This window comes from Lutzomyia longipalpis, chromosome 1, assembly GCF_024334085.1.
Source record: "Lutzomyia longipalpis isolate SR_M1_2022 chromosome 1, ASM2433408v1".
NCBI lineage: Eukaryota > Metazoa > Arthropoda > Insecta > Diptera > Psychodidae > Lutzomyia > Lutzomyia longipalpis.
In genome coordinates this window covers 43,321,567-43,348,682 of record NC_074707.1, presented here as the reverse complement: position 1 = coordinate 43,348,682, position 27,116 = coordinate 43,321,567, and the positions used below count along the sequence as shown (strand labels likewise).

Genomic DNA, 27,116 nt, shown 5'->3' with positions numbered 1-27,116 from the left:
AACATAATAAAATTTCTTCAATGTGCTTAGACTAAAATCGTTGACAACGTTCTACTTAGCACTGTTGACAGATGTCTTAATTTCCATAAATGTCCTTAAAATATTTAAACACGAAACAAAGTTTTCCTCTACGCGCTGAAGGTTAGGAGAACGGCGTAGTAGGAGAGGGCCATTTTTACAATTTGAAAATTAAGTAAAAGAAAATAATTCAATAAATTGAAATTGAAAATTCAATAAATTGAACGAATCCACTACATTCTTCTTCTTCTTCTTTAAATGGCTTGAGACTGGTTTCCTACGGGAATTGATCCAGTCTCACGTCCCATTAAGGGACTCGGCCTTCTTCAACAGCGCTCTCCATAATCCACTACATTACTTGTTCAAAAACTTCCTCACTAATGGTCAGCCCTGATGAATTCTTTAACATAACTTGCATGACTTCAAATAAGATTAAAATGTCATAAATGAATTATTCGTAAAAATTCCGTCATAAGTTGCAGTTTATTTTGTTTTTATTTTTAACTTTGTGTTAGATAGTGGAGTACCTACCTGTCTCTTATACTTTTCGCACATTATTTATTAACGTGAAATATCAACTAATATTTTCAAAGGGAGGTGTGTGTAAAACGCGTAAAAGGTGTAAAATAAACTAAAGGGAGGAATTGCCACTACTTTCTTCCTTTCACACATTAATCAAATGCAAACTTTTCTTTACCACAAGATCATTTTGTAGGGGTTAATTCACACCTGAAGTGAAATTTTCCGATAAAACGTGGTGTATTATTTTATTAAATATTAACTCCATTGATTTTCTATACATACATCATTTGATTTCCTCTTTGTTACATTGTTGCAAATTTAAATAGGCAGTTCTATAAAATATTATACACAGGGGAATCATCAGCTATGATGGCACCCCCTTTATCAAATAAATAAATAAATAGGCAGTTAATATGAGTTATATTAATTAATAAGTGAAATGAGATCAATGTATTAAATCGCAATTTTCCCTTAAAAATCTTTTTTGATTGTACTAACATTAATCCAATCAACTTTGAAAATTTAAATAAGAAAATTACAACACATCACACTTTGCAAAAAAAGATTCACAAATTTTACACTTTTTTGAGAATAATAAATTATTTATAATTAATTAGGTTACTTTGCTTTTTAAATAAATTGTTCAATCTAATTAAAAAAAAATAACACTTTTCAGCTTTTGCCGAGAATTTAAAATATTTACTTATTAGAAGAGTTAGAAGAAGAAATTAATAATTTGTCGTTTAATAGGAGTATCGATATTAATTACTTTCTTTCTTATGAAATTATAATAGGAATAATAAATTAGTTGATGTTCCATTTCGCGGTTCACACCAATTATTGTAATCATCGGAAAAATTTTCCACCTCAGATTGGGCTCTAACTTGGTATGAATGGTGGTGGAAAATGCGCAGAAATTTTGTGGAAAGTCTTAATCGAGGGCATTGGCTATGAGAAAACCGTTCCTCAAAATTTGCCCATTCTCAATTTCCAGCCAATATCACATTTCACTGAGTGACACTGACAAAAAAAGAATCACAACCAGTAAGTTTTATTTCAGCTCATCGCAAGTTTGAGCCCGATTTGATAACTTTGCGTTTTAGAGTGTATGCAGAAGCTGTGATTCTTTGAAGAAAGCATCACAGCTAAAAAAAAATTGCGCAACATCTCGAAACACGAAGTGCATTTTGCTCCTTCGCAAGATCTCGCACAAGAAAAGAGTCTGAGGGTGATTGCCATGCAGGAATCACCATCCTTGGAACATGTATGACCTCCTTCGGAGAACTAGGTGGTTGGGTCGCTAACTATGATATTCAAATGTGCCACAAATGCTACACCATCACACTGCCCTACAAAACCAAGGGGGTGAAAGCAACACTTTCAACATTTTGTCCGAATATTAGAAACTGAAAAAATCATCCCTATTCCACAGAGAAGGGGAAGAAGCAGATAGTAGAAGAAAAGAGGATTATCATTTGGGAAACAATTTGTGTTACTTTGAGCGGAAGCAAACTATATATAACATAGCGAGGTATGTATACGCAGACTTTTCACCTGCAGAAATAAATCTTCCTAATTCCGGGATTAACCTTTTAAAGCTTTAAATTCATTAACTCAACGTTGAGCATGAGAGGGATTTAGAAAGGAAACAGAATGAGTTAATGATACCCATGATGATATCTGGTAAGTTATACCTACATACCAAACTTAAATGTGCTTTATATAGCTCGTGTAGTAGAGAAAATCTAACAAACTAGAAAATAAGATTAGTTAAATTAAGACAAAAAAATTATTAAATTAAAAAATATATGTAGATCTATTAAAAGTTAATGTTTTTTTTTATAGTGCAAAGGAGCCTTTTATTTATTATTGTATTGAGAAATCTCGAAAAGCTTGAAGTAGGTCGTGTAATTTAGATAATATTTTAAATCATTTTAGAATATCCAAATATATTGCAAAAATTTTTTTCGAAAAATTCCTAATAAATTGTTGAAATATTTTTAAAAATATTCGTAATAAAAAGAGAATAAAAAATGTTCAGAGAATTTTCTTTAATTTTTATTGATTAGAAAATTTTCCTTCATGAATTTTGGCTTCAAAAAAAATTAAACAATATTATCTCGAGCTTCTCACCCCTTGATTTTACAGAATAAAGCTGCCAATACATATTATTCAGCGCATGGAAAACCACCATGAAGCCCGAGCAGATGAATCAGAGGCGACGAATCTCAATATGAAATCCATGGAATACGGAATCATACCAAAAATGATAAGGGGCTGATTTTTGTATGTATTGTGCGGCCTTCCTCTCATTGAGCGTGTCAATCTTATCACACGAGCATTTGGGCATCAAGTGATAAAATAGTAGCAGATAATGTATCGTCAGGTATTTTTTGGCACCGAAGCTTTGTAATCAACACAGTTTTCTCAGCAATTTTGACTAACACGGAAGGCAAAAAAAATTCTAAAGAAAAATTCATCTTGAAGAAAATTCTACTGTCTGGGGAAATTTAAAAGAATTTATTTATTTTTTTGTTCAAACACCCACACCGTGTGGGAGTGACGAAGTTTTGTGAGACGTCCATGTGCGGGTAGAGGTGTGGGGGAGTGAAAGTGAAGTAGCTGTGCGCCAGATTGACTGTGTGTATATGTAATTCAATGTGGTTAATTGCGATATTGTTTGCCATCGTTGAGGGTGTCAGGGGATCCTTGCTCGGGGAGGATGCTCTGCCCAAGGTGGATGGGAAAGATGAAACAGAGCCAGGAAATGTACCCAGTGATATTGACTTGGACCTACCAGACGGTGCAACATTAATTAAGCTCCATGGAGCATTCATGGTTGTTGCCTGGATGGGGACAACATCAATGGGTATTTTGATTGCCAGGTGAGTGATTTCGGGATGCTGCATGCAGTCGCCATGCTTTTCTGTGTGACTCAATTCGGCTCGTTATACGAGCACAGCGTGTACACCGAGGGAACATTTCATTTCCGCATATACACCATTTCTGCTTGCAGATACTTCAAACGAACATGGGTGAACCAACAATTTTTCGGCACAGATGCGTGGTTCTTCGTAAGTTTATTATTTTGATGTTTTTGCACTCGGGAAAATCTACAGATATGCAAAAGCTCGCACACATATGCTTTCATGTCCACCGTTATCTTTTCTTGACCTCGAAAATAATCATAAACTTACTACTTGACAAAGTTGGAGTCGGGGATGAGTCAAGATGGATTAAGTAATTTATTTATAGTCTCTACATATTTTAAGAAAAAAATCCTAATTGAGCTTTTCAGAGCTTTTTTCTGTATAAAAATTATATATTTTTGAAAGCTTTGCCCTATTTTACTCTAGAATTTTCTTTAATTAATAAAATGATTTTCCATGTTATTTAACAAGTTGTTTAACAACAAATGCACCTGCTTAGAAATTTCCTCAAGCACTCTCTCAAGCTTTCACACCACCACAAGATTTCTCCCGAGTGTACTCGTAGGAACCGAAAGTCGGAAGATAAATGAGATTAATATGGTGAAATGCTGTCATTTATAAAACAGTGGCATCGTGCTTGCATGCTCTTCACGTGGACCTTCACCCTGATCGCCTTCATTATGATCTTCATTGACGTAGACGGATGGTCCTACGATGAGGCTCCCCATGCTATTTTGGGTACCATCACCACCATTGTTTGCTTCTTCCACCCCATTCTTGCCATGCTACGTCCCGGTGTGGGTGACGAAAAGAGAAAATACTTCAACTGGGGACACTGGTTCGGTGGAAATCTCGCTCACATCCTTGCCAGTGAGTTTTTCCTTCGTTTTTTCTTGTCTCACCGAATTTTTCTTGCAGCTCCCCAAGATGACGGCGGCTTATCTTACGCATATTATATATTTTTTTCAGCGGTGACCATTTTCTTATCGATCACCGTGAAAAAAGCTCAACTGCCCTCCTGGCTCTATTCCATCTTATCGCTGTCCGTCTTGGCGTACGTCATAGCTCATATATACTTCAATGTGAGTATTAAATACATGTATTGTGATGTAATCGCCACCAGCTCTCTATCATCCTCGGTTGACTTCTTCCCCGTCCCGGGAGAGCGCAGTTTTTTTGTGTTCATGCAGATGGCTCTCTTGGGGTCAGCGCTATGAATCATATCGAGCACTCGAGTCATAAATGAAAGCTTTCCCACACCACCACCCCGGCTCATATATATAAATCCCACGCTGATATGGGGTTTCTCTCATAACGCACGCTCTACTATATCTCTTTCCACATTATTTTTCGTATAGGTTCTACTTCGCAAAGCTCAACACCACGGCGCTTATGGAAATCGCAATATTGACGCTCCAGTGAGTATATGGGCGAGAAAATATCTCGCCGAGTCATTCTCTTCTTATCAAACAAAAGCTCCATCGAATTTCCCATTTTTTTGTTACTTTTCAACACCTCTCAAACACTATCTAAAATAACCCCAATGCGAGATGATGAATGGGATTTTCGAGAACAATTTCAAGTGTGTAAACCAATCAATTGAATTTTTCTTCATATCTTCCTCAAAAAAAAATTGCAGTATTCGACTTGGCGCAAAAGAGGACTCCTCATCTATTGCCTTGTAACTTTGTGCATTGTCATCGCTGTGGTCACCATCATCATTCTTGCTCCAATTGGAGAAAGCAACGGAGGGACTCCTGTGAGTGAATGACTGAATAATGAATTTTAAATTTAGAGAATGCAATTTATTTTTAAAAAAAATATATAATTTTAAGAAAATAGGGGAGGCATAAGGAGTGAATGTAAAGCAATGACATATTTTTCAAAATTTTCTTAAGAGGTGAAAGAAAACATTCTATTTTTATTTAGAAAGTGCGGAAAAATTGACAAAAGTATGAAAATTCATTAAAAAAGAATAATATAATTTTTTTTTGCTGAATGGATTTTTAATAAATTTTATTATATGCAGATGAAAAAAAAATTTCATATAAAACAAATTCATGTAGTTTCTTTCTGGTTTTTCTTGTCCATTTTCATATTGGTTTTCATGAAAATAAAACGAAGTTATGGTGCTATTTTGGGAGCTCTTTTACTTCATTATAATGATCCAATCAAGGTGTAAAAATTTTGCAAATCATTTTGAAATGATCAATAAAGTAACTCCAAAGCACAATTCACGAGTAATTTCCAAGAAAGGCTTTTTATTAAATAAAATTGGGTGGTTGTATCGACGGGAGAGGAAATTCTGAAGGAATTGTGAAATTGGGAACCATTCATCCTTCCCCCAAAAAATACTTCAATCATTGCTTATTGCCGTTATTGCCTTGATGTGCACTGCAATGTGGATGGATGGGGTGGAAAATCACCCATTGAGCACCCCTTATATTGCAATCCATGATTGTTCATTTACTGAATGATGGCACGAGGGGGAAACTTTGACGGCATTCATTGTACATTTAAATCCAACCACACGGTTCGTCGAATACTCTTCATTTCCTCCGCACTCAAATCCCCTCCGATTCTCAATACATACTAGAGAGGATTTTCCCTGTTAGGAGCGGGATTCCCGTTCCCATTCCTTTTTGCAATTTGTCCCCCTAAAGCCCATCAATTGAGAGTTACCCCTGTGTAGTGTACACCACCCCGTAGTACGATGTAACAGATTGCAGATGATGTGGCGACGCTCTTTGGCGCCAGTCAATGACTCTCCCCATATACACTTCTTATGTATGGAAGAGAAATCCGTGCTTCCTCGCTTGTTCTGTCCTCGCACAGAAACTTCCCCAGCAATGTGATTGAGAGCATTTTGGGTGCGTGATCAAGATGAAATTGCAAATAGTAATTGCGATTGTATCCTCTGCAGCTTTCACAACCCCCCGCGCTCCATTCTATTTAACTGAATTCAACTATTAAGAAGGGGAGGAACTTGAGCATTTAATTACTTCCCTGTTACTTTTGCTTGTGCACAGATATTGTTTTATTGCTCTCAAGTGAATCGTTTTCAGACATTATTAATCAAAAGCTTGTTTCGTGTAGTTTCCCGCCAAAAACAAGAATACTCAAAATGAAAAGCTCCCAGAGAAAAGTTTGAGGGAGAAAAGTTTTACGCAGTTTGTTTGTCACATTTTAGTGGTAATCGTTTTCTCTTTTACTTTTTTTCGTCTACAAAAAGTTAAAGAAAAGTTACCAAGACATTCTGACAATTTATACAAACACAGGGCAGGAGTAAAGTTATGCTTTTAGTGGAAGTTTGTAGGTATTCTGTCGTAATCAATTAATTTAATTAGATATTTATATGGTTCGTCGCATAAAAGCTCTCAATTTTCTTCATCAAGTTGAAAGGTATATATAACGGGACACGAATACAGGCAATGAAAGTTTGTCAACATCTATTTATACAGAAGAATTTCATCAAAAGATGCAGGAGAATCTCTTGCAGCTTTTGAAAGTTATTTGGTTATTGCACTAAATTAACTTTTATAAAGGAATTTATTCAGGTTAGTATGAAGGATGATCCTCTATCGCAGAACAATTTTAACCCATCTCATCTTGTAGGGGAACATAAAAAATAGAAGAATCGCGAGAGAAACTCCCCAATATCCACTGGGATCACATCGAAAAGTGCAGTGAAAGTACATTCCGGGAAAACATAACCTCAGTTTGGGAACAACATTTAAATGAATAGGAGGAACTCCATTGTGTTCGACCAGCGTGGCATCGGGACCTCTTGAGCTTCTTTATAACCTTCCCAACCTTTCCTGCCTACCCGGATGAAGATTTGAATGATTTTTGGTTCACTTCTGTCTTTCCGGACTTCCCGTCGTTGAGTTTTTTTTTCTCTTCTTGGAGTGGAGACAGAAGTGAACCAAAAATCATTCAAATCTTCATCCGGGTAGGCAGGAAAGGTTGGGAAGGTTATAAAGAAGCTCAAGAGGTCCCGATGCCACGCTGGTCGAACACAATGGAGTTCCTCCTATTCATTTAAATGTTGTTCCCAAATTGAGGTTATGTTTTCCCGGAATGTACTTTCACTGCACTTTTCGATGTGATCCCAGTGGATATTGGGGAGTTTCTCTCGCGATTCTTCTATTTTTTATGTTCCCCTACAAGATGAGATGGGTTAAAATTGTTCTGCGATAGAGGATCATCCTTCATACAAGCCTGAATAAACTCCTTTATGTTGATATTTTTCTTGAATAAAAAATATAAATTTGTATCTATTTTAATTTCACCTTTTTTATGAGGAATCTAATGGCAAAAACCGACTAAATTAGTGGTGTATAATGGGAAACATCCTATATTGTATCAATTAAACAAATTAACTCTAAATACCGCAGTTCAAATGAATTGCAGGTCAAATGGCATTAATATTAAATATGTTGCTACATATCATGAAAATACCCAGAATTGGGTGAATATAGTTAGGTATTATTGACTTAAATTCTACATTCAATGGCAATATTTAGGTGTTAAAAAAGAAAATATTATTGAATTTGTGGTTATGGGGAATCATGTGACTGTATGGATTCAATTGAAATAAATTGGAATTAACAGCGATAAATTCGGACTAGGTTTGCGCGTATATGTAATAAAATCTTCAATGAAATTCGATTTGGGGGCATCCCGTGCGTGACGTAACTTACGAATGCTCTATGCTAGACTTCTTAGGGGCTTCCTACACAGTTCTTCACAACCCTTCACAATTCTCCTGCCATTCATCGATTTTCACCGAGACATTCGCCGCATTGTAGCCCCGTGGGGGTTTTATGTGCTCGCGGGAGCTTTTGCAATCGTCGGGAAAGCTCTCTTCTCGTGCGCGGGAAGTGAATTGAAAAGGGGATGTGCGGGGGATGGGGCAACCATTTTTTTTATTATCAACACCATTATGACACTCTCTGAAATCTATCAGTTGAAAAATGAAAACACTGCATCCTCGCTGAAAGCCGGCCCTGTACTTTATGTGGAGGCATGCGCTCTTTTGGTACAAACCCAAGGAATGCCTTTGCGCAGATTTTCTCTCCGTACGAAAGAGAACATCACAATGATTGTGCCGAGGGGTGAATTTCCCTGAGAGACCCATTGTGCTGTCGAAGAGAAAAGAAGAAAATTTGCCATAGAAGCGTCAAAATCTCTCTCATTGACAGTCAGAGGGAAAGCTTTCGGAGTGTCGGTCGTGTTAAGTCCATCTTATTGGCTTTTCCGTGTAAATTTTATCACTTTAAAAAAACAGCACCTCCAAACAATTCATAATTCTCCGGGAATTTGAATTGCCACACAACCCTCAACGAGGTACTTTTCTATCCTTTTGAAATCCAAAAGTAAACCCCCAAGTGTGTTCTCATACTCTCGTGTGGAAAGAAAGAAAAAAAAAAGTGCGGAAAACCACCCTCCCGGTTAAAGGGAAAGGTCCCCGTGTGTTGTGGAAACCACCGAGGAATTGCTGGGTGAGGGAGTGCGAGAAAAAAATCCGTGTAGGTGGAAAAAGGAGCGAAAGACCCTAGTTGATAAACGTAAAGTGGATTAACGTGAAACAACCCCTCGTTGGTAAACACCCTACAAGTGAATTTGTATGTGTTTCTCCCCTTGTGTTACCAAAGGTGCAAAAAGCGTTCCCACCTTGCGCGCTTCTGCAACTACCTCAAAACAAATCGATCAAAGGTGTATGAAAGCTGTGTAGACTGATTGAATTTTCCGGCACCACCGGATTTCCATTGGATAATGTTTGTGTCGTTGCATTGATTTTTGCCCTTTTCACTACACACACCATACATAAAATACATATAGCATGGATTATTTTCTATGAAACGGGAACTATGTTTGTACAGTGAATGATATTTTAAAGGAGCAAACACCAACGAGAAGTGGACCAAAGGTTGCAGAGTGCAAAGTATTTTTACTTTTGGCCAATTTTTGTTCTGTTTGAGAATTCCTTTTTTTGAAGCAACTTTTATTTGGCCATATAGCTGTGTGTAGAATTGTGTAGCAGTGCAAAGGGATTGAAAGTATAAAGGAAAAAAATGTGGATCTTAGGATTATTGCTACTAGCTGTGCAGGTCTGTGCGAAAATTGCTGATACTGAAGTATCCATTGAAGCTGCTTTCCAAGGTATGTTTGCGTTCTCATTAAAAATACTCAAGGGGAATTCACTTGCTTGAGAAAATGTACACCACATGACGCAGAATTTTTATATTTTTTTTTTTCATAACTTAAGTACGATGATTTTACTATAGTAAGACAAAGACAATTTTTATAGGCAAAACATTTTATTAAAAGAAGTTACAAAATACTATCTGAGTTATTTGACGTGACTCTTATTACAAATTTATAAGAAAACTAGAGAAATAATTCTGATAATTTTCTAAAAATAATTTTAGATAAAGCTCCTTTTGATCCTTCTTAAATTTTTTAGTAAAATTTTCAGTACCTATGCTGAATCTTAAAAAGGGATTGATTCTATAAAAATCTCTTCTTAATTTTTTAAACCTAAAAGTTGTTTAAGATCTTTAGTTCTTGTTCTTCTAAAATGGTTAATTTTCATGCTATTAGAAAAAACTAAGAAAATATTTTGAAAAAGTAATTTATCTCTTGTAACAAGAATAAAGAATCTATCAAAATATTTTTATTAGAATGAACAAAAATTTTAAAAATAATGTAGAGAAAATATTTTTGTCAGAATCGAGCTCATGAATTAAAAAGTTTTCATAAAAAACGAATAATGTTTTAAATGATAAAAAACTAAAATACTAGAAAAAAAAATTTTTTTGTACACATCCCTCGAATAAAGAGCTCCCCTTGAGTGAAAATCTTTGTCTTTCCAATTTTTTTGGATAGCAAACAACGTACTGCTTCATTCTGTCCATTTTTCTCGTTAGAGCTTCGTAGTGTATTTTTTGCACTAATAGAAATATTTCCACAAAAAATTACAAGGTGAATAAGTTGCGAGAGAGAAGAGAGGAAAGATTTAAGTTATCTATACTACCTACATCATGCTATAAATATTCATTTTATCCCTGGATGAATGGGTAGACAAAGTAAGACTGCAAAAGAATTTACTTTCCACCAAATCTTCGTGCTGTCTCTCCTCGTCCCTCGCCCCCACTTTTCTCGGGGATGTTTTCCTTTCTCATGGATGAGAATTTCTCAAGAAAGTGAGCAATGTAGCAACACACGCGAAGGGGTGAAGAAGATTTATTCGTACAAATGCGGCACAAGGTGTTCAGGGGAAATGTTTTTGGAAGAGTCTTTACAACAAATATTGCGCCGTGTTAAGGTGAACACCGAAAGTACAATTGTTGTAATGTTTGGGTGGTGGAATTTTTGTGTTACTCCAGGGAGGAGTTTTTAGAGGTATTTGCGGTGGGGGGAGCCTTTAGGGGGGACATAATAGGAATATAAATGTGAAATTGCCAAGGAGCAGATGCTGTGCTATGTATATAGCGACTAAGGGGACGCTCTTTTATCACCATTTCACGTCAATGCGTCTCCCAAGGGATCTTCGGTGGAATTGACATGCTCTTTGTCTCCCACCCACGCTGCGAAGGTATGCACACGGTGTATTCCAATTTATTGAGATAGATTTTGTGTGATAGGCATGATATTTGCGCCTCTTGAAATTGTTCAACTATGTAAGAGAGATAGAAAAGCACTAATTCACATTTCGAATAAGAGAGAAAAGATCTTTTTTTTTAAAATAATTCTTTATGGTTCTTTGAGTCAATTTTATAAATGAGAAATTTAATTTATTTTATTTTAATTTGTTTGCTGTTAATATTATCAGCAGCAAATAATATTTAATGTATATTTGTTTAAAATATATGAGTTAGAGACAACGCAATTATGCACCAAAATTATTAAAATTTATCATTCACGAGTGTTGACCAATTTTATTTGTATTTTAATTGATGATGTTGAAGCAATATATACACAAAATATGTATGTATGTATATAGCAAACCAAACTAAGCATATATTAACCCTTTATGGTGTACCTTTTACACGTAGTAAATGCTACAGAGAACGTACTTTTTCGTACTCTATTGACTCACACAACTCATCATCCCCAATTTCAATGGCTGCTAAAACTTTGAAATTGCGTAGGTATCACTTTTACCAAATGACTAACCACATGAGGTTAATGATCGTTAACTTGCGAAATGCTAAATCGAACGCATTGAAAGGGCACTTGTGCATAGAGTACACACTCCTTCGTGCCTCTTTGTTCATATTCAGTTGTCCAATCTCGTAAATAGCTGTCGGAGTCAATTGCCTCATATGCAAACGATGCTCTCTGTGAATTTAATCAAGGCTTCCCTCCCTTTTAGTAGCCCAGGCAGAGGGTTAATCATGCACACGACAGTCTCTGATGAATTTCTCTACCAAATTACCATCAATTTTCTTGTGGACTGCATACATTTGGGCATTACTGTCACAGTTGGTTTTTGGGTAAAATGCTTTTGTGATTTGTAGTGTCAAGGTGCATCGAGACAGTTTTGGTTTCTGCAATTAAAGTGAATCCTGCTACAGAGTTAGTATGCAGCTATAAGAGGTAGATAGTACTGTCCTAATTTTCAATTTTATATACATAAATAGATGAGGGTTGATGGGCAATATTAAATCGATTTTCATTGAATTTAATTTTCCTTTTGAATGCTATCACGGGAAAAATTCATTTCAGGATAAAAAAATGATCTTTTCAATAATGATCAGTACATAATTTGATTGATACTACTTTAAAGCATTTAATTGATCCATAATCAAGCTCTGAATTGGTGTTCAAGTGATTAAGATAAATGGATAAGGCTTCATTGGCAAAATATAGTTGGAAATATGCTACTTTCACTAACCTCAACACTACATAATCAATTAATTAACTCATTTTACTTAACCAATTGAAAAAAATGACGGTTTTGTGTTTAAAAAAAATTCTATTAGCTTTTTTAATTCAATTTATAAAATTACGTTTAAATTGCATTGTCTGCAGTACAAATTATGCAGGAGTGTCTTTGCGGAACGCCTCTTGTATATTCAGCGCCATTCCATTAATCCTCATTCTCACCAGCAAAAACGATCTTTATTCTATGCAACAACGGTTTTGGGGACAAAGAGCGGCAATTTTGGCAAAACACTCTATATAGGGAAAAAGCATATTGAGGAGGTAAAAAGAAGAGATATCTCCTCATGGAAAACAATGTGAATTCCCGCAAGCACCAAAATGGGGGGTGTTTAAGAAAATTTTAGTGTGTCGTCGCCATTTTGGGGTGAGTTTTCCGCAAGAAAATTATGCAAATTGGTCGAGAAGGATCTTGTTGTGGGGGGTATTTATATAGAAAGAATTTTTGTGGGTAACTAGAAAATGTTTACGCCACGGCGACCGTCTAAAAGAAAATTTTCTAAAACAACTTTACGGAGTTTTTTTCATGTGGAAACTTCATAAAAAAGTTGTTTTTGATGCACTATTTCCACTAAAATATTCAGAGAGAATTTTTCTTCCAGCAAAATAAATTTTTTTTGCGTTTTTTTTGTAATTTAAACACAGTTGTTCACCCCTTTTATTTTCCAGGAAATTTTACAAAATTCTGAATTTTTTAAAGCTTTTAAAAGCTTAGGTAAAAATTTTTTAGTTACTTCATGAAAATTTAAAACCTACCTCATGTCACATTTCTCGGTATTCTGATGGTAGTGCAGAGTAATGTTTTTTTGTGAATATTTAATGTTGCTTCATTATCTTATTTGCTTTCAAACTTACATCATCAATGTAAAGCAGGCAGAGTCAAACTTTTAACGTAAGCACCAAACTTACATGCTACTTCTGCATAAGTAATAGAATAAATAAAAACATTGGTGGTAAAATAAATCACCCGAAATAAACTCAGGGATTTAGTTTTAAATTGAAACTTAACGTTTCTTTACATTTTGGATAATAAGAAAGGTTTATTTTTAGTTATGAAATGACCATTTTCCGAGCATATTTTGTATTTTCATGCTTAAACTTCTTACAATTTTAATTTTTGGTTCGGTTGGATCTATGAGAAAATCGATGAAAAAGCAATTTTATTTCACTTCAAAGGTACCTACCGTTTATTGACTCCCATTGATTTCTAATATGAAATGTTTATTTTTATTATTATCTTGATTATTTCATGGTGTAAATTTCCACATTTCCCAACCAATAATGCAAAAGATTAGGTGGATGTACATATAGGGAAATCCATAAAATGCCTCAAGAGAAGGTCTATATACACACGGTCCACAAATGTAAATTCATACATCAAATATGTTTCTACCTGTAAGCATTATATGGTGTAGCATACACGTTGGTACGATAGACTTTAGTTTGATGAAATGCATTTTCCCACAAGCTAACAATTCATCTCATTTTCAACCGAGGGTTTTCTCTGTATTTTCCACCCACCTCAGGGCAGTCAACTTTGCGTGTGTTTAGTCCCCCAAATGGCGCTCCAGACGAGGGCGGATAATGTGAAAATCACAATTTATTGTACACATGGACCCGAGGGGGTGGGACAAAAATTGAATTATAGAAGAATATACGGGGGTTGAATGGGAAAATGAGTGGAAAATTGATAATCTACTTGGAAAGTGACACAAATTGCACGTTACGTTTTTGCACGGAAGTACACTTAAAATATACTCCATCTCCTAAAATGGGGAATTGAACCTGTGTAGAGGGTTTGCTCAAAAAGGAACATACACTTAAAGCCTTGATTTTAGGAGATTATAATTCAATTCCAGGGTTGCATACACTCTCTGTGTGTACAGCATCTCACAGTTGGAAACATCCAGAGAATGGGGGTAGATTAAGATGGGAATTTTCCACGATAAATTCTCCATGCAATTTAATGGAAGTGTTGGAAATTTTCTTATCTCCATCGGTGCAGAATCTTATATAAATTTAAACATAATGAGTTGAATTAACATTTTTGCAAAGTGAGGGAAAAAAACTTTATAAACAATACATACCTAGAAAGCAAAGCTCCGTTGAGAGCTTTCGTAATATGGTTTTGGTTAAAACTTTAATCATTTTTATGAGGAAAGTCATGCGCTTGAAATTCAGCAGAAGACGTTGGTTTTCTTGTTTGCTTTCTCTATACATACACACAGAATTTTCTCAAGAAAAAAATCAATTGCTAGTTTCTTCACGACCGTTAAATTGATTAATTACGAATGTCTTGTGTTGGTATTATAGACATTTCTTGCTTTACGGATCATTTATAGGGAGTGATTTATAATGTAATAATGTTCCTTTTTTAGGGGAAAATATATCTAGAAAATTAGGAAAATTAATTTATTGATTTTTTTTTCATTTAGAATAATATTTCATATAAAGTAAAAATTTTGTAAAACCTCCAAAAGCTTTTTTTGTTAAATTGCAGAAATAAAATTGAACAAAACAAAAGAAAATGCAAATTTCCACCATTTTTGTTGAACAATATAGTAAAGAAAAAAGCTATATTGTATTGTATACTACCACTCATTATACATAATTTGAATTTCTTGAGTGATTAAATGGATCTTTTATTGACAATCTTATTTTTCTTTTAGTCTAATTCAACATCCCAATTTTGTTCTTCTTTTGTCTCTACACATTAAAGCGATGAGCCAGAGAATAAAGCAATAAAAAGGGGATCCATTGGAGGTGTAGTGAGCACAACGAAAAAAAAGGAGTTACATAAAGTGACAAGGAAGACAGTTGGGGTGAGAGTAATTGCTCTGAACGAACAGGAAATTAACACAATTTTTGTGAAATCTCTGAAATATTCTTCTATGAACTGGGGTAAAAAAACACGACACAGCAAATCCCACACCCACCCTCCAACCCTTTCACAATGATAATACCGACAATTTGACGTGCTTTTTTGCATACTTATCGTATTGTTCAGTGATACTCTCAGCACACACATTCTGAAATGGCACTTTTTTTTTGCTCGTGAGATGAAGGATTCTGTGCCCATTTGCCTTTTCTCCTTTATAAGGTGTTTCCCACAGAGTGAGCTTTTTTCCTGCATATATTTTTTTCTCCTATAGTTTTCCATTTAAGCCATTTTTTGTGTAGCGAATTTCACTCCGCGTCACTTCTAGTACGTGCACTATATGGATTTTTTATGAAAGCTTTTTCAGCTTTATTTCGTGCTTTTTCACCAGGCGAAACAAGTGAAAATATATACACAGCTCAATTTTCATTTACGAGTTTAAGGGAAAGGTTGAGTGATTAAATGTAGTTAAAAACTTAACCAGCATATTTTGAGGTTATTGATAACGTAAAAAACTCAAGAAAACTTATTAATGATTTAGTTTTTTTATCTTAAAAAATTGTTTGATATTCTTTGTTTTTATTTCTTTCTCTGAATTTATTTTTGAGACAGCAAAGTTTGGTTTTTTTTATTTTGCATAAAGAGAATAAATCATAAAACATGGAATTGTATGCAAAGGATTTGTATATTGATTGGCAAGTATTTCCTCGTCTTTTGACTGTCTGATTTTCATACGAAAGTAGCGAAAATGTTAAAATAAAAAGAAAGTGAGAGAGACAAGTCGAAGGGAAAAAAGTTGACTGAAAAATTCTAAAGTTACACTAAAGGAACTCAGAACTTCAGTTGAGGACGTCTAATGCCATGGGGGAAGGGTGATGTATCGGAGAATACCTTTTGTTGTTGAGAAGCTACTTTCCTTCGAATCAATGAAGGACCGAGACGATGGAGATCAAAGGAAAAATGAGAAATAGGATTACGAACCACTACAGACTACACAGCAGAATCGTCTCCCCTTTTTAGTATAAAGAATTTCTGAGACAGAGAACAATGATTGAAAGTAATACTCAAAGGGACGATCGCTAAAATAATACGCACGATTTTAGTTTACGGATAATTTCATTGCAAGCACCACTCAATGAGGACCGAAGAGTATATCCTTTTTTTTGCTCTTTCACCTCTTATCGGCATTATTCCTTTTTGTCGCTTTTGCCAATTGGGGAGATATTTTTTTCCTCTATTTTCTTCATTTTCTCTCCACTTTTAGGAGCTTTTTTTCTGTGCAGCATGAACTTCTGGGGGAGACCGGAAAAGTTGGTCTGGCTTCCACTCAATTCCCTATCCATAAATTTGCCGTATAAATTTCCCATTTCCGCCATATAATTCATATACTGTTTGATTTTTAACGATGGAATGCGAATGTGGGAAAATTCCTATTATACGTTAAATAAATGGATTTTCTCCATTAGTTATTTTTCCGACACACCACCGTGCGATTTATGATTTTTCGATTTTCCACTCGTCTCCACACCTCTATATGCAGTCTCTCTCTCTCTCGCTTTCTCTCTACATAACCCATATACTACATTCAATCATGATGCATATAGGAAGTTTTTATATTCTACTTTTTAATTCAGCTACGACTGCATTGCATATATCATATGACAGTGAAATGAAATTTATTTTTGAATTTCTTGTATTAAAATCAATCTATTGAATTGAATTGATTTAATTTTTTTTAATCAAAATAAAATTCATCAAATATAAGTTTGTTGTGCAATATAATTTTGCAAAATTTCGATCTTTGTGCAAATTAGTGCATAATTTGTAAGAGAAAATCCCAAATTATGCAATATGCTGCAAAATGTACAAAACGAGTGATTAATGAGATTAATAAGCTTTACATAAATTTCCAAATAGCTGATGAATAGTTAAGAAATCTCAATTGTGATCTGTTGATAATTTTGATTATTTTAATAGCAAAATTTGTCATACAGTGATCGTATTCAAACCTAATTTTAACCATTTGGCATGTTTCAAATTTATAATGAGAGCGTCCACCAATCAGAACCAATAAACAGGCAATAAATTCTATCGCAAAAGTACCACCATCATTGGCCATTAGTTGAAATTATATTTTCGATGAGTGTCCATATTTAATATTCATGAACTGTTCCATGCTTACCGTCGTACAGTTTATTTTTACCTCAAAATCTCAAATTTCCGCTCTCTAACGTTGTTTTTTGAGTGTGTAAAAATAGATAAATCATCTCTTCTCGAATGCAAAAGTTATACCTTTGGCAAAAGTGCTGCTTTTTTGAAAGCTAACGTGCCGTGAATTTGCATGAGGGATTGATTTTTAATTTTTTAGTCCCACCCACAGAAGGAGAGATGGAAGTAAATTTTTCATTTTACATCGATTTTTTTCGCCAAGGGAAACTCCACAACTAAAATGGCTTTCTGGCGCATCTAAATAAGGAGGGAGCATAAAAAAAACTTATCTCATATTTATTTTTCTCGTGATTCATTGCTTTTTGATTTTTTTTGTGGAGTGTTCATTTTGAATTGCAGTGCAAAGTTTTGCGGTTATTCATCACGTACTGACTGTAATGATATTTAAATAAGGGTTTTCCTTTGTGGAATAGCAATTAAAATGTCGGAAAATTGCATTAGAATAAGGCTGATTGCATGGCAAAATAAATATAATTTTTTCCTATCAAAATAAGCCCTTTAGAGCTTTGGCCGAGGACTTTTTCCTTTACTATAAATTATTTCTTAAATATCAAATAATCTTTTTCATCATATTTTAATGAATTATTTTTGCGTAGTTTAGTCTAAACATTTTATACAAAAGCTTTCTCACATCTATAGCAAGATAACAGAAGCTTCCGAGAGGTTCAAAGCTTCTGAAGCTCAATGAGTGAAAACCCACCCTGGCAATTATTAGAGATATCTCTCATGATATAACTCCTGAGTAATTTAATTTAGTTACTTCATTCACCCTGTTAAATCAATGAATTAAATGTTATACAAACTATTTCTATATCAAAAACTTTAACTAAACAAAGTTTTGTTTTTGTACAAAAGAAGTTTCCCATTTTCCATATCTAAATTATTCTCAGTTAGTGTTCTATTTGGAGAAATTATAAAGCTAAAGTTGGGGAAAGTAGGAAGCATGATTGTGTGTCTTTTTTCCACTCCAATTCCTATGTGTTAATTACGGAGAAATCACAAATGTTCCAATTAAATTAAGCGTAAAGAATTAATGGTGAAAATTTCCTCTTCATGTGAATATCCTCAAATGGAGAGCTTCCGGACGAAATGAGAATGCTCAAACCTTCTATATATGTTACCCGAAGTTTGCAAAGCGCCAAAGGGAATTTAAGGTGTACGTATACCTACATATATAAGTGTTCTGGTATGTCTACTACCTTCACAGATTCTGCAAAATTGGCAAGAGAATTTAAATGGAAGTCCCCATGTGAAAATCGATCTCAACAATTTGTTAGGAATTTTTGTGAGAGAGAGAGAATTTTCACATAACAAGGTGGAGAAGACATTTTGGAGCTTCTCAAGTGTGCAGACGTGAAAATAATGTGTGAACTTCTTCGATGCTTACCTTTATGTAAATAAATTTATGTAAGTTTTTTTTTATAAACACCTGCATTTTTCGAGAGTGTGAAATTGAAAAAAAAATGCAAAAGAAAATCTAGAAATGTAAACTTGCAAAGAGAAATGTGCTTCAAGAAGACATGTAGTGTAGGTGCAGGTGAAGTTTGCAATATTGAACGCTTTATAATGCAGAATAGCAAGAAAAGAAGTTTTGTCAAAGAAGAATTTTTTTTATTTGCTTTAGGTATTTTTTATTAAAATCAATCAAATCTTTTCTTTAAATCTTATATTTTAGAGATTTTTAAACCTATCGGTTTAACTTAATTTTCACGTTTTCGACTTGGCAGGAAAACTCCAATTTTTGCATAAAAGTGAAAATAAAAAAGACTTTTTGCACAACTCCACTGCGAACTTCTAAACTTAACTTCTTAAATTAACCACAAAATGACAGCAAAGATTAAAACTAAAAAGTGAAAGAGCCATAAAAGTTATCTCTCTATTCAAATTATAATAAATCATCGATTAGAGAGCACTCTGTGAAGTATACTTAAAATCCTTTTAAAAAAGTTTTCAATTTAAAACTTTCTGCCCCCCTTTGGATGTGATCTTAAATCTCACAGAGATTCAGATAAATTTCAAGCCGTCTCAAAACTTTGATTGGAAATGCGGGATGGCAAATGAATTTTGGCCGCATGAATCCACTGGGGAAATAAACTTTTTCCTGCTGGGGAGACTCGTGAGCAAAAGAAAATCATTCGGCTGAATTCTACGAGCATTTTTGTGGAAGTTTATGGGAAAAGAATGTGGCTTGAAAGTGCAATGGGGGGTTAGTAAATTTACACGAAAAGTACCCCTCTCCATTTGATGAACACTCAGGTGAGGCAAAAAGGAGTTTTTTTTTCCTCTACATTGGTACTATGTGAATTATTGTTGTCGATAAAATACCCTCAATCCGAGCACCTGATGCCAATTTCCAGATACTTGTGTATCTTCCACTTCGTGCAAGCTCTTGGAGTATCTTTTACTCTCATCACAGTGTTATTTTTACGTGCTTTTACCTGGTGTATGGTGAGAAAATTTCAACTCAACCTCACACAGAGCAAGGTTGCTTCATTGTTTTTAATGGTAAGCTCAAGCAATGTTAAATTCTGACAATGATCCCCGCACATGATATATGATAGACGTTTCAATAATTCCACCATCATTCGCAGAGATGAAGAAAGTTTTCGGGGTGGAATTCCCTGCACTTTGTGTTTCAGCAGGTTATTTTATTCGTCGACGCTTCAAGTGCCACAATGTATAAAGTACCCGGCGCTGTGGCACCGAAAGAAAAGAGAATTATCCGCAGGGAATAACTGAAACTTTTTCATAAGTGTTCTTTAGTACTTTGAAGTAGAGTTGAATTTGCAAGATAAATTTTTAAAATAATTATGAGGGCTTTTTTGGCCTCAGTCGTTTTATTTTTAGGTCCTTTCTTAAGGGTCTGAGCCTGTGCCTAAAGATATCTAGCTTAGATTAAAAGGACTTTCGATGCAAAACCAAGGAATAATCTTTAGGAAAAAGTAGATAATAAAAATTCTCAACCATATTGGAAAACAAGTGAAAACTTTATAAGTTCTTTTATAGGAATGTCTCCTGGTGCAGTGCATCTGCTACATTTTGAACATAAAATCCAATTCAATGAAGAGTAATAGTAAAAATCCACCATAGTACAAGAATTGATTTCATCATGTCGCAATTCCTTGGTGGAATGAATTGGCATTCCCACTACGAAGGCTCTCACGTATTGCAAGGAATGTTTTTCCATTTTCTGAAAATCATCCCTCATGTAACGCATGAATGAAAATACATCTCGAATTATCCACACCTCCACCCCCCATACATATAGCATCGCCTAATCTCAGCACGATGGAGAAGAATTTCTTTGAGTCGTGATGTGATTAGTTGGTTATCTTATTAAATCTCAAATCTACCATCTAAGAAAATTCCTCCTCAGTTGCCGGTGGAGGTTCGGGGAGTTGGCGCAGTGGTATTCCCATTTTAGGGGGTGAAATATACCAAGTGCGTGTGTCTGCACGACAGAATTGTCGGGCTTATTTACCTGTCTGAGCATTTTCAGGGGGGAATTTAGCTATGAAAATGGCTGGTTGTTTTTTGGGGATATTCGCACGCACGCAACTACCACGGGATAATAAATGGGAATGGCAATTTAAGTGTATATAGAGGGGGTGTGGAAAAGAGAAAAAGAGACTACGGGGCATTTTCAACCCTTTATCAGGTGTGTGTGTGTGTGTGTGAGTCCTGTGCCCAAAAATTGGATGGGGGTAAAATGGACCACTTATAATGAGAACTAAGTGCTGATGACGCAATTTGTTGAATTTTTTATAAAATGTGCGTGCGTGGTGGGATCAAAGTCTCTCAAGCTGGAATTATTGATGATTCATAGTGCTGCTCTGGATTCTGTGTACACACACACATATCCACACTGTACAAACACAAGCAATTTTCTTAAACCCCCTCGGGAGTGTGAGTGAATGCGGGCATCATTATTTACCCCCGAAAAACCCAACCACCCCCACATATAATCCCCCAACATGGCCAATTTCTTCAGGAATCCCCTTAAGGGACAAAGAAACACACATATACCATCAAATAATATTAATAAATCTCGAGGTGAATTATAAATACTTTCATTTGTGGGGGTGGATCGCCGTACCACATGTGAAAAGCGGCAGGGGGCTTAAGTGGTGAGAAGAAAAAGAGCTCAAGAAGTCCTTATGTGGTGGTAGTCTTACCCATAGCACTTTTGCCAAGTCAAAGAACAAACAGTGATGTAAGTGGGGCTCTTCATTGTTTATACCATGTCAGAGGATAGAAGGAGAAATTCTTGATCTTTTAGCTGTGATTCTTTCTTCAAAGAAGCACAGCTTCTGTGTACACTCTAAAATGCAAAGTCGTCAGATCGGGCTCAAACTTGGGATGAGCACGAATTAGGGTCCCCACATTCCAAAAAACGTATGCGCCAAAAATTTTTCCGTCCGTCCGGCCGTCCGGCCGTCCGAAGTATAACACTATATTGCGCGAAAACGGTAATAGATAGAGACTTGCGGTCAACGGCAAAGTTCATATATCGGGTGGAAGAAATCCGATTATGAGGTCAAATTTTACCCCCCACCCCCCGTCCGCCATTTTGGAACACCCCTAAATTTTGTTTTCGCTATATCTCAGCCCAAGTAATAGCTAGAGGGCTGAAATTTTGATATGTTGTAGGGGCCATCAAGACCTTTCCAACGATACCTCATTTTTGAAAATCGGCTAAGCCGTTTAGCCAATATGGCCGCCACAATTTTTTATCGAAAATCAGCCATAACTCGAGAACGGCTTGACCGATTTTGATCAACTCGGGCTCAAATGAAAGATATTAACGGGCCCTACAACTTCTCGGAACATCGCGAGTTCAAAAAATGACCGCAAGTGGCGCTAAAATCAAAAACAAAATTTTCGATGAGTTTTCGATGAATATCTCGAGCACCGCTTTATAGAATTGCTTCAAATTTTGATATGTTATAGCTGGCTATAATATCTTTCATCATGCCAAAAATGAAGAAAATCTATGTAGCCGTTCCGGAGATATCGCGTTTTAAAGTAAACATGTCATATCTTGAGTTGCATAAGTCCATATATACACATATAAAAGTAAAGTAAAATATATATAAATGCATAGATATATACATTATATATATACATATAAAAATGCAAAGATAAATATATAAAAACTGCAAAGATAAATAATAAATATAGCATGGATGGAACAGAATAAAGCGAAAGAACGGTAAGTAAAACTTACGGGCTGTGATTCTTTCTTTGTCAGTGAAATGTGAAATTGACTGAAAATTGAGGATGGGCAAATTTTGAGGAAGGCTTTCTCGCGTACCGAATCACAGCCAACGCCCACGATTAAGGCATTTCACAAATTATCTGCGCGTTGGCTGTGATTCGGTGCGCGAGAAAGCCTTCCTCAAAATTTGCCCATCCTCAATTTTCAGTCAATTTCACATTTCACTGACAAAGAAAGAATCACAGCCCGTAAGTTTTACTTACCGTTCTTTCGCTTTATTCTGTTCCATCCATGCTATATTTATTATTTATCTTTGCATTTCTCTCACTTATCCCCCTTCAAAGTACCTATATACGAAATAGATAACACTTTGAGGAGATATTGATAAGATGCATAAAATACAAAGGAGTCTTCTTGAACTTTGTACGTTGTACAACTAAAAGTTACTTAAGTTACTTTCAAGATGCCTTCACCACATGCATAAAAATTCTTAAGGAACTTTACAATGATGAAGAATTTCAATTGATTTCGTGTTCGTAAATTAATGCAACAATTTAAACTTTATCAAGATGGACTTTAGAGACTTTAGAGTTCTTTAAATTGTTAAATTCATTCGTTACAGTTTGATAGTTTATCAAGGAGTAATAGAGAACTTTCTCTTGTAACACTCTCTTACTTACAAGTTTTACCAATGTTTAACCCTTAACTTTTACCACCCCTTTGTTAATGCTTTGGTGAGTCTGATATCAAAATTTTCCGGGAAAATTTTCGGACAATATGGGATTCGAACCTGAGGTAACCCTTTATGGAATTAGAATTTTAATTGTTCTGCTACTTTATTCGACATTTTCAGTAATAAATTGATTTTCTCTACAATATATCGCAAGATCAATCTCAATTAGGGGAAAAAACTAGAAACTTGTACCAGGTGAAAGACGTTATAGGTACGCAGGGTACGCAGCTATAGGTATAGATTACATTGATAGGAGAAATAATCGAACCAAACATTCAATCATGAAATCAACACAACCGAATCATGACATTTCTGTTCCAAAATAGTCAGTGATAAATGACAATTTTCCAGGAAATTTATTTATCACGTTCAGCTGAAAATACCTTCCTCCCACATCTGTAACTAATTCTCCTTTAACACAGGAAAAAAGGCAAGCACTTAGCCGTAGGGCTTTAAGACTAACTGGGATCAGAGTTGCGCCAAGTACAAATGTGGGAGGGATGAAAAATAATCCATGGAAAAGTGGAAAATGTGCGAAAAAAAGACTAAAATTAATTATCTACTTGAGACGCAATTTAGAGCGAAGAATCCCATTTTGCATTATGATTACTGGCGCGTTGGTACTTTCACACGCTCTTTTTTTTCTCTTTCCTCCCGTACAGCAGTGTATCTTGTGAATGAGGGGGTGGTTTTAATGACTCTTTGGCACGAATTACACTCCGTTCACGGGGGCCGTTCCATCCACATGACACCTAATATTGTGCTTGTGAGTCTGTGAGCGCGAAACGTATGAATTTCAATTAGAAAACCTTCTTTTCTTCTCACTCTATGCTGGGAGAAAAACATTGTCTGTTGTCCTCAAAATGGGCTTCCTTCTTGCTGAGATATATCTCGCACTTTTGGTACTTTCCGCCACAAAATTGTCTCTACAGAAATGTTTCTTCCTAAAAGGTGACAAATAATTTCGCGGCTTCTTGAAGTACTCTTCCTGTACCATCCAACAGTGTTATACATTGCTACACATTAAGTGAAAATACAAGAAAATGTGGGAAAATGACTTTAAGAAATTCTAGGGAAAGGGAAATGTTGTGCTGAATTTTTCGATTTTTTTGCAGTGAAAAATTGGGTGGTTCTTTTTTGCAATTTTCGCATCTAATAAAGTATCAAGTTGCCCCACTTCCCTTCATGGAAAATTGTTAAACATGAAGGGAGAAAAAAAGAAAGGTCCAATATATCAAATTACCTAGGAAATTGATCGTAAAAAAGGTTCTGACCCCATTCACCTTACATTGGGTGTAATTTTAACCACTCTGTGAAGCAGACATTTGAAGGGAATATTAAATGATTCAGTAGTGAATGTGATTGCTGCCCATTTTCATATTTTATTGCATTCCACCACCCCTTTCCCGAAAAACCGCCTTTTAAATTATATAATGGAAAATGAATGACTTCCCCGAGGTGTGGATGAGAAATTGAAGGGGTTTTTGTGGCCAAATTGGTGGACTTTTGATATTTATTCACTTTTGAACTTCCTCATTATAGTCACACAAACTCCACTCTATTGAAATATAATTGATGCAGAGTATATGGAGGGAAAAGTTTCCAAGCAAAATGAAAGCCCAGAGGAAGGAGCTTTTGCGACTTCTTGCTGCGGCAAATTTGAAAAATGTACTAAAACACGTAGTTTGGGTTGTGTGTGTGTGTGTTTTGCATTTACCCCATCCGCACTTTCCTTCTGAATGTTTATCATATGAGACACTTGAAGTACCATACAACTTGAGAATAAAGCACCGAAAGCTTCATTGGAAAACTTTCTTCTAGCAAAGAGTATGAATATTTAAATTAAAATTGATTTTCAAGCTTTTCCCCGACGAACTAGCAAGAAGCATCGTGTTTATTTTTAATTTTCATCCCCATAATGTGGAATATTAAAAGTTTTTCTCATAAAGCTTTAGCTTTTTGCCCTCCTTCTTGTGTTCTCCTTGTGTATGCGCCTGAATGGTGCTTTACAAAAGCAAGTATTATTCTGCAGAAATTTTCACAAGAGACAAAGTTATGTAATTCATCGAGGAAAAAGCTTTAAAAGATTCCTGGAGTCAATTGAATTGCAAATGCTCCATACTGATTGATTTTTTTTCGCACTTGAAAACGTACACAATGTTTAAAAAGAAAATAACATTGCAAATGGAAAAGAAAAGTCTTGAGTTTGAAGTTCTTTGTTTTTGTAATTCAGTCGGAAGAAAACAACTTTTTATTTAACTTTTCTAATACAACCAATAGAGATTAAATGAGAATTTAAAAGACATTTTAAATGAATGTTTTAGTCATTTTATATCAGTTATCTATGCGAACGAACTGCAAAGTCTAAACTCATTCACTTAATGTCTTTTCTGCACTCTGATTGTACATTTTTATGAGCATTTTTTTTATGTTTGTTCAAATTTTATTCCTTCACTAAATGTCACGGAAAAGTTTTGCAGAGCAGATGTGGTGCCAAGTGCAGCATCTTTTCTCGGGGTGAAAAAGGATTGCATTAGTGATGTGGTAATTAAATTCATCACAATCTTTACATACATATGTCGCTATGTATGTAATGTAATTCAGTGAATATTGTAGGAGAGAGTCGTGAATGTTCACGTTAATTCGTATATGCCAAGACGTCCCGGTGTCTGGAATTACCATCACAGTAAATGTCTCAAGTTGGTACCTAAAGAGGGATCCTCTTGCTATATATGACTGAATTAATGTTTTCCAAGTAGAGCAATTTGTTGGAATTCAATTAAGCAACAACACCGGGGTAGCCACTCCTACTCCCATTATTTTCACATATCCATCCCCACAATGGCGTGCCGTGTCAAAGAAAGTTCACCTTCAAAAGTGGGCAAAGGGGCGCGCATTTAATCTAAACGGAGGAGGAGTGGTTTTCTTCAAGTTCTTGCCTTTTTTTGTGTGTGCACTCATCCAGCCTTGAGAGTTCATGTTGTGCATCATCGTTGTCAAAGCAACTCGACACTTTTATTATATTGAACTTAAAAGGGTCTCCTCCCCGACCCCCTCCCGCACACACCTTTTTGGACATTCAGCGTGTCTGGCTTTCGCGTGCTCAGAAAATCAATAGGATCCATTATTTCTAGAATACAGCAGTTGGTATGTACATTATTCGACGCCAGAAACGCCTCTGCAGTAAAGTATTGAGGTGCTTTTTTCTTACTTTTTATGACCTTTAATTAAATGCGAAATGTTAAATCTGTTTAATACATTGATTAATGTTTTATTGGGAATTTAGCAAAAGCTCAAAAGCTCATTGATTATTGCTATAGAATTGAAATGCCTTTTCTATTTGAATAAGATGATCTTTCTGCTAGAAAATAGAGAACTTTTACCAAACTAAAGGATTCGGCTTCTTTAAACTAAAACTTAAATTCAAAACTGGAGCTAACAATTATTAGATTTTATAAGCTTTCTTAAGCTGATGAAGTTCATAGTATAGTACGTAATACAACATTCCTAAAATAAATCCATAATTTTGTGAAGCATATATGTAGCTTCGCACAAAAGCATCTCAATTCGTGGATGAAATTTACCTTTCACTTGAGAGAATCTGAATATTGTTTCCACCACTTTGCATTGAATATCTAC

General features: G+C 35.3%; 2 protein-coding genes across 2 annotated transcripts in view; both read left to right on the top strand.

Annotated features, from left to right (window-relative positions):
* The first annotated feature begins 2,927 nt into the window (after positions 1 to 2,927).
* On the top strand, positions 2,928 to 5,518 carry LOC129787633 (putative ferric-chelate reductase 1 homolog). The gene is made up of 6 exons (XM_055823357.1): positions 2,928 to 3,425; positions 3,557 to 3,614; positions 4,097 to 4,340; positions 4,440 to 4,552; positions 4,829 to 4,888; positions 5,110 to 5,518. Exons 1-6 carry the CDS (start codon positions 3,199 to 3,201, stop codon positions 5,239 to 5,241), a joined length of 834 nt encoding a protein of 277 aa, XP_055679332.1. The 5' UTR covers positions 2,928 to 3,198; the 3' UTR covers positions 5,242 to 5,518.
* Positions 5,519 to 8,669: 3,151 nt separating this feature from the next.
* The window catches only part of LOC129787632 (uncharacterized), a 45,650-nt gene continuing 27,203 nt past the window's right edge, over positions 8,670 to 27,116 (top strand). Inside the window, exon 1 of the mRNA XM_055823356.1 lies at positions 8,670 to 9,635. Within this exon, the coding sequence (XP_055679331.1) occupies positions 9,548 to 9,635 (88 nt within the window). The 5' untranslated portion in view covers positions 8,670 to 9,547. The remainder of the gene's footprint in view (positions 9,636 to 27,116) is intronic.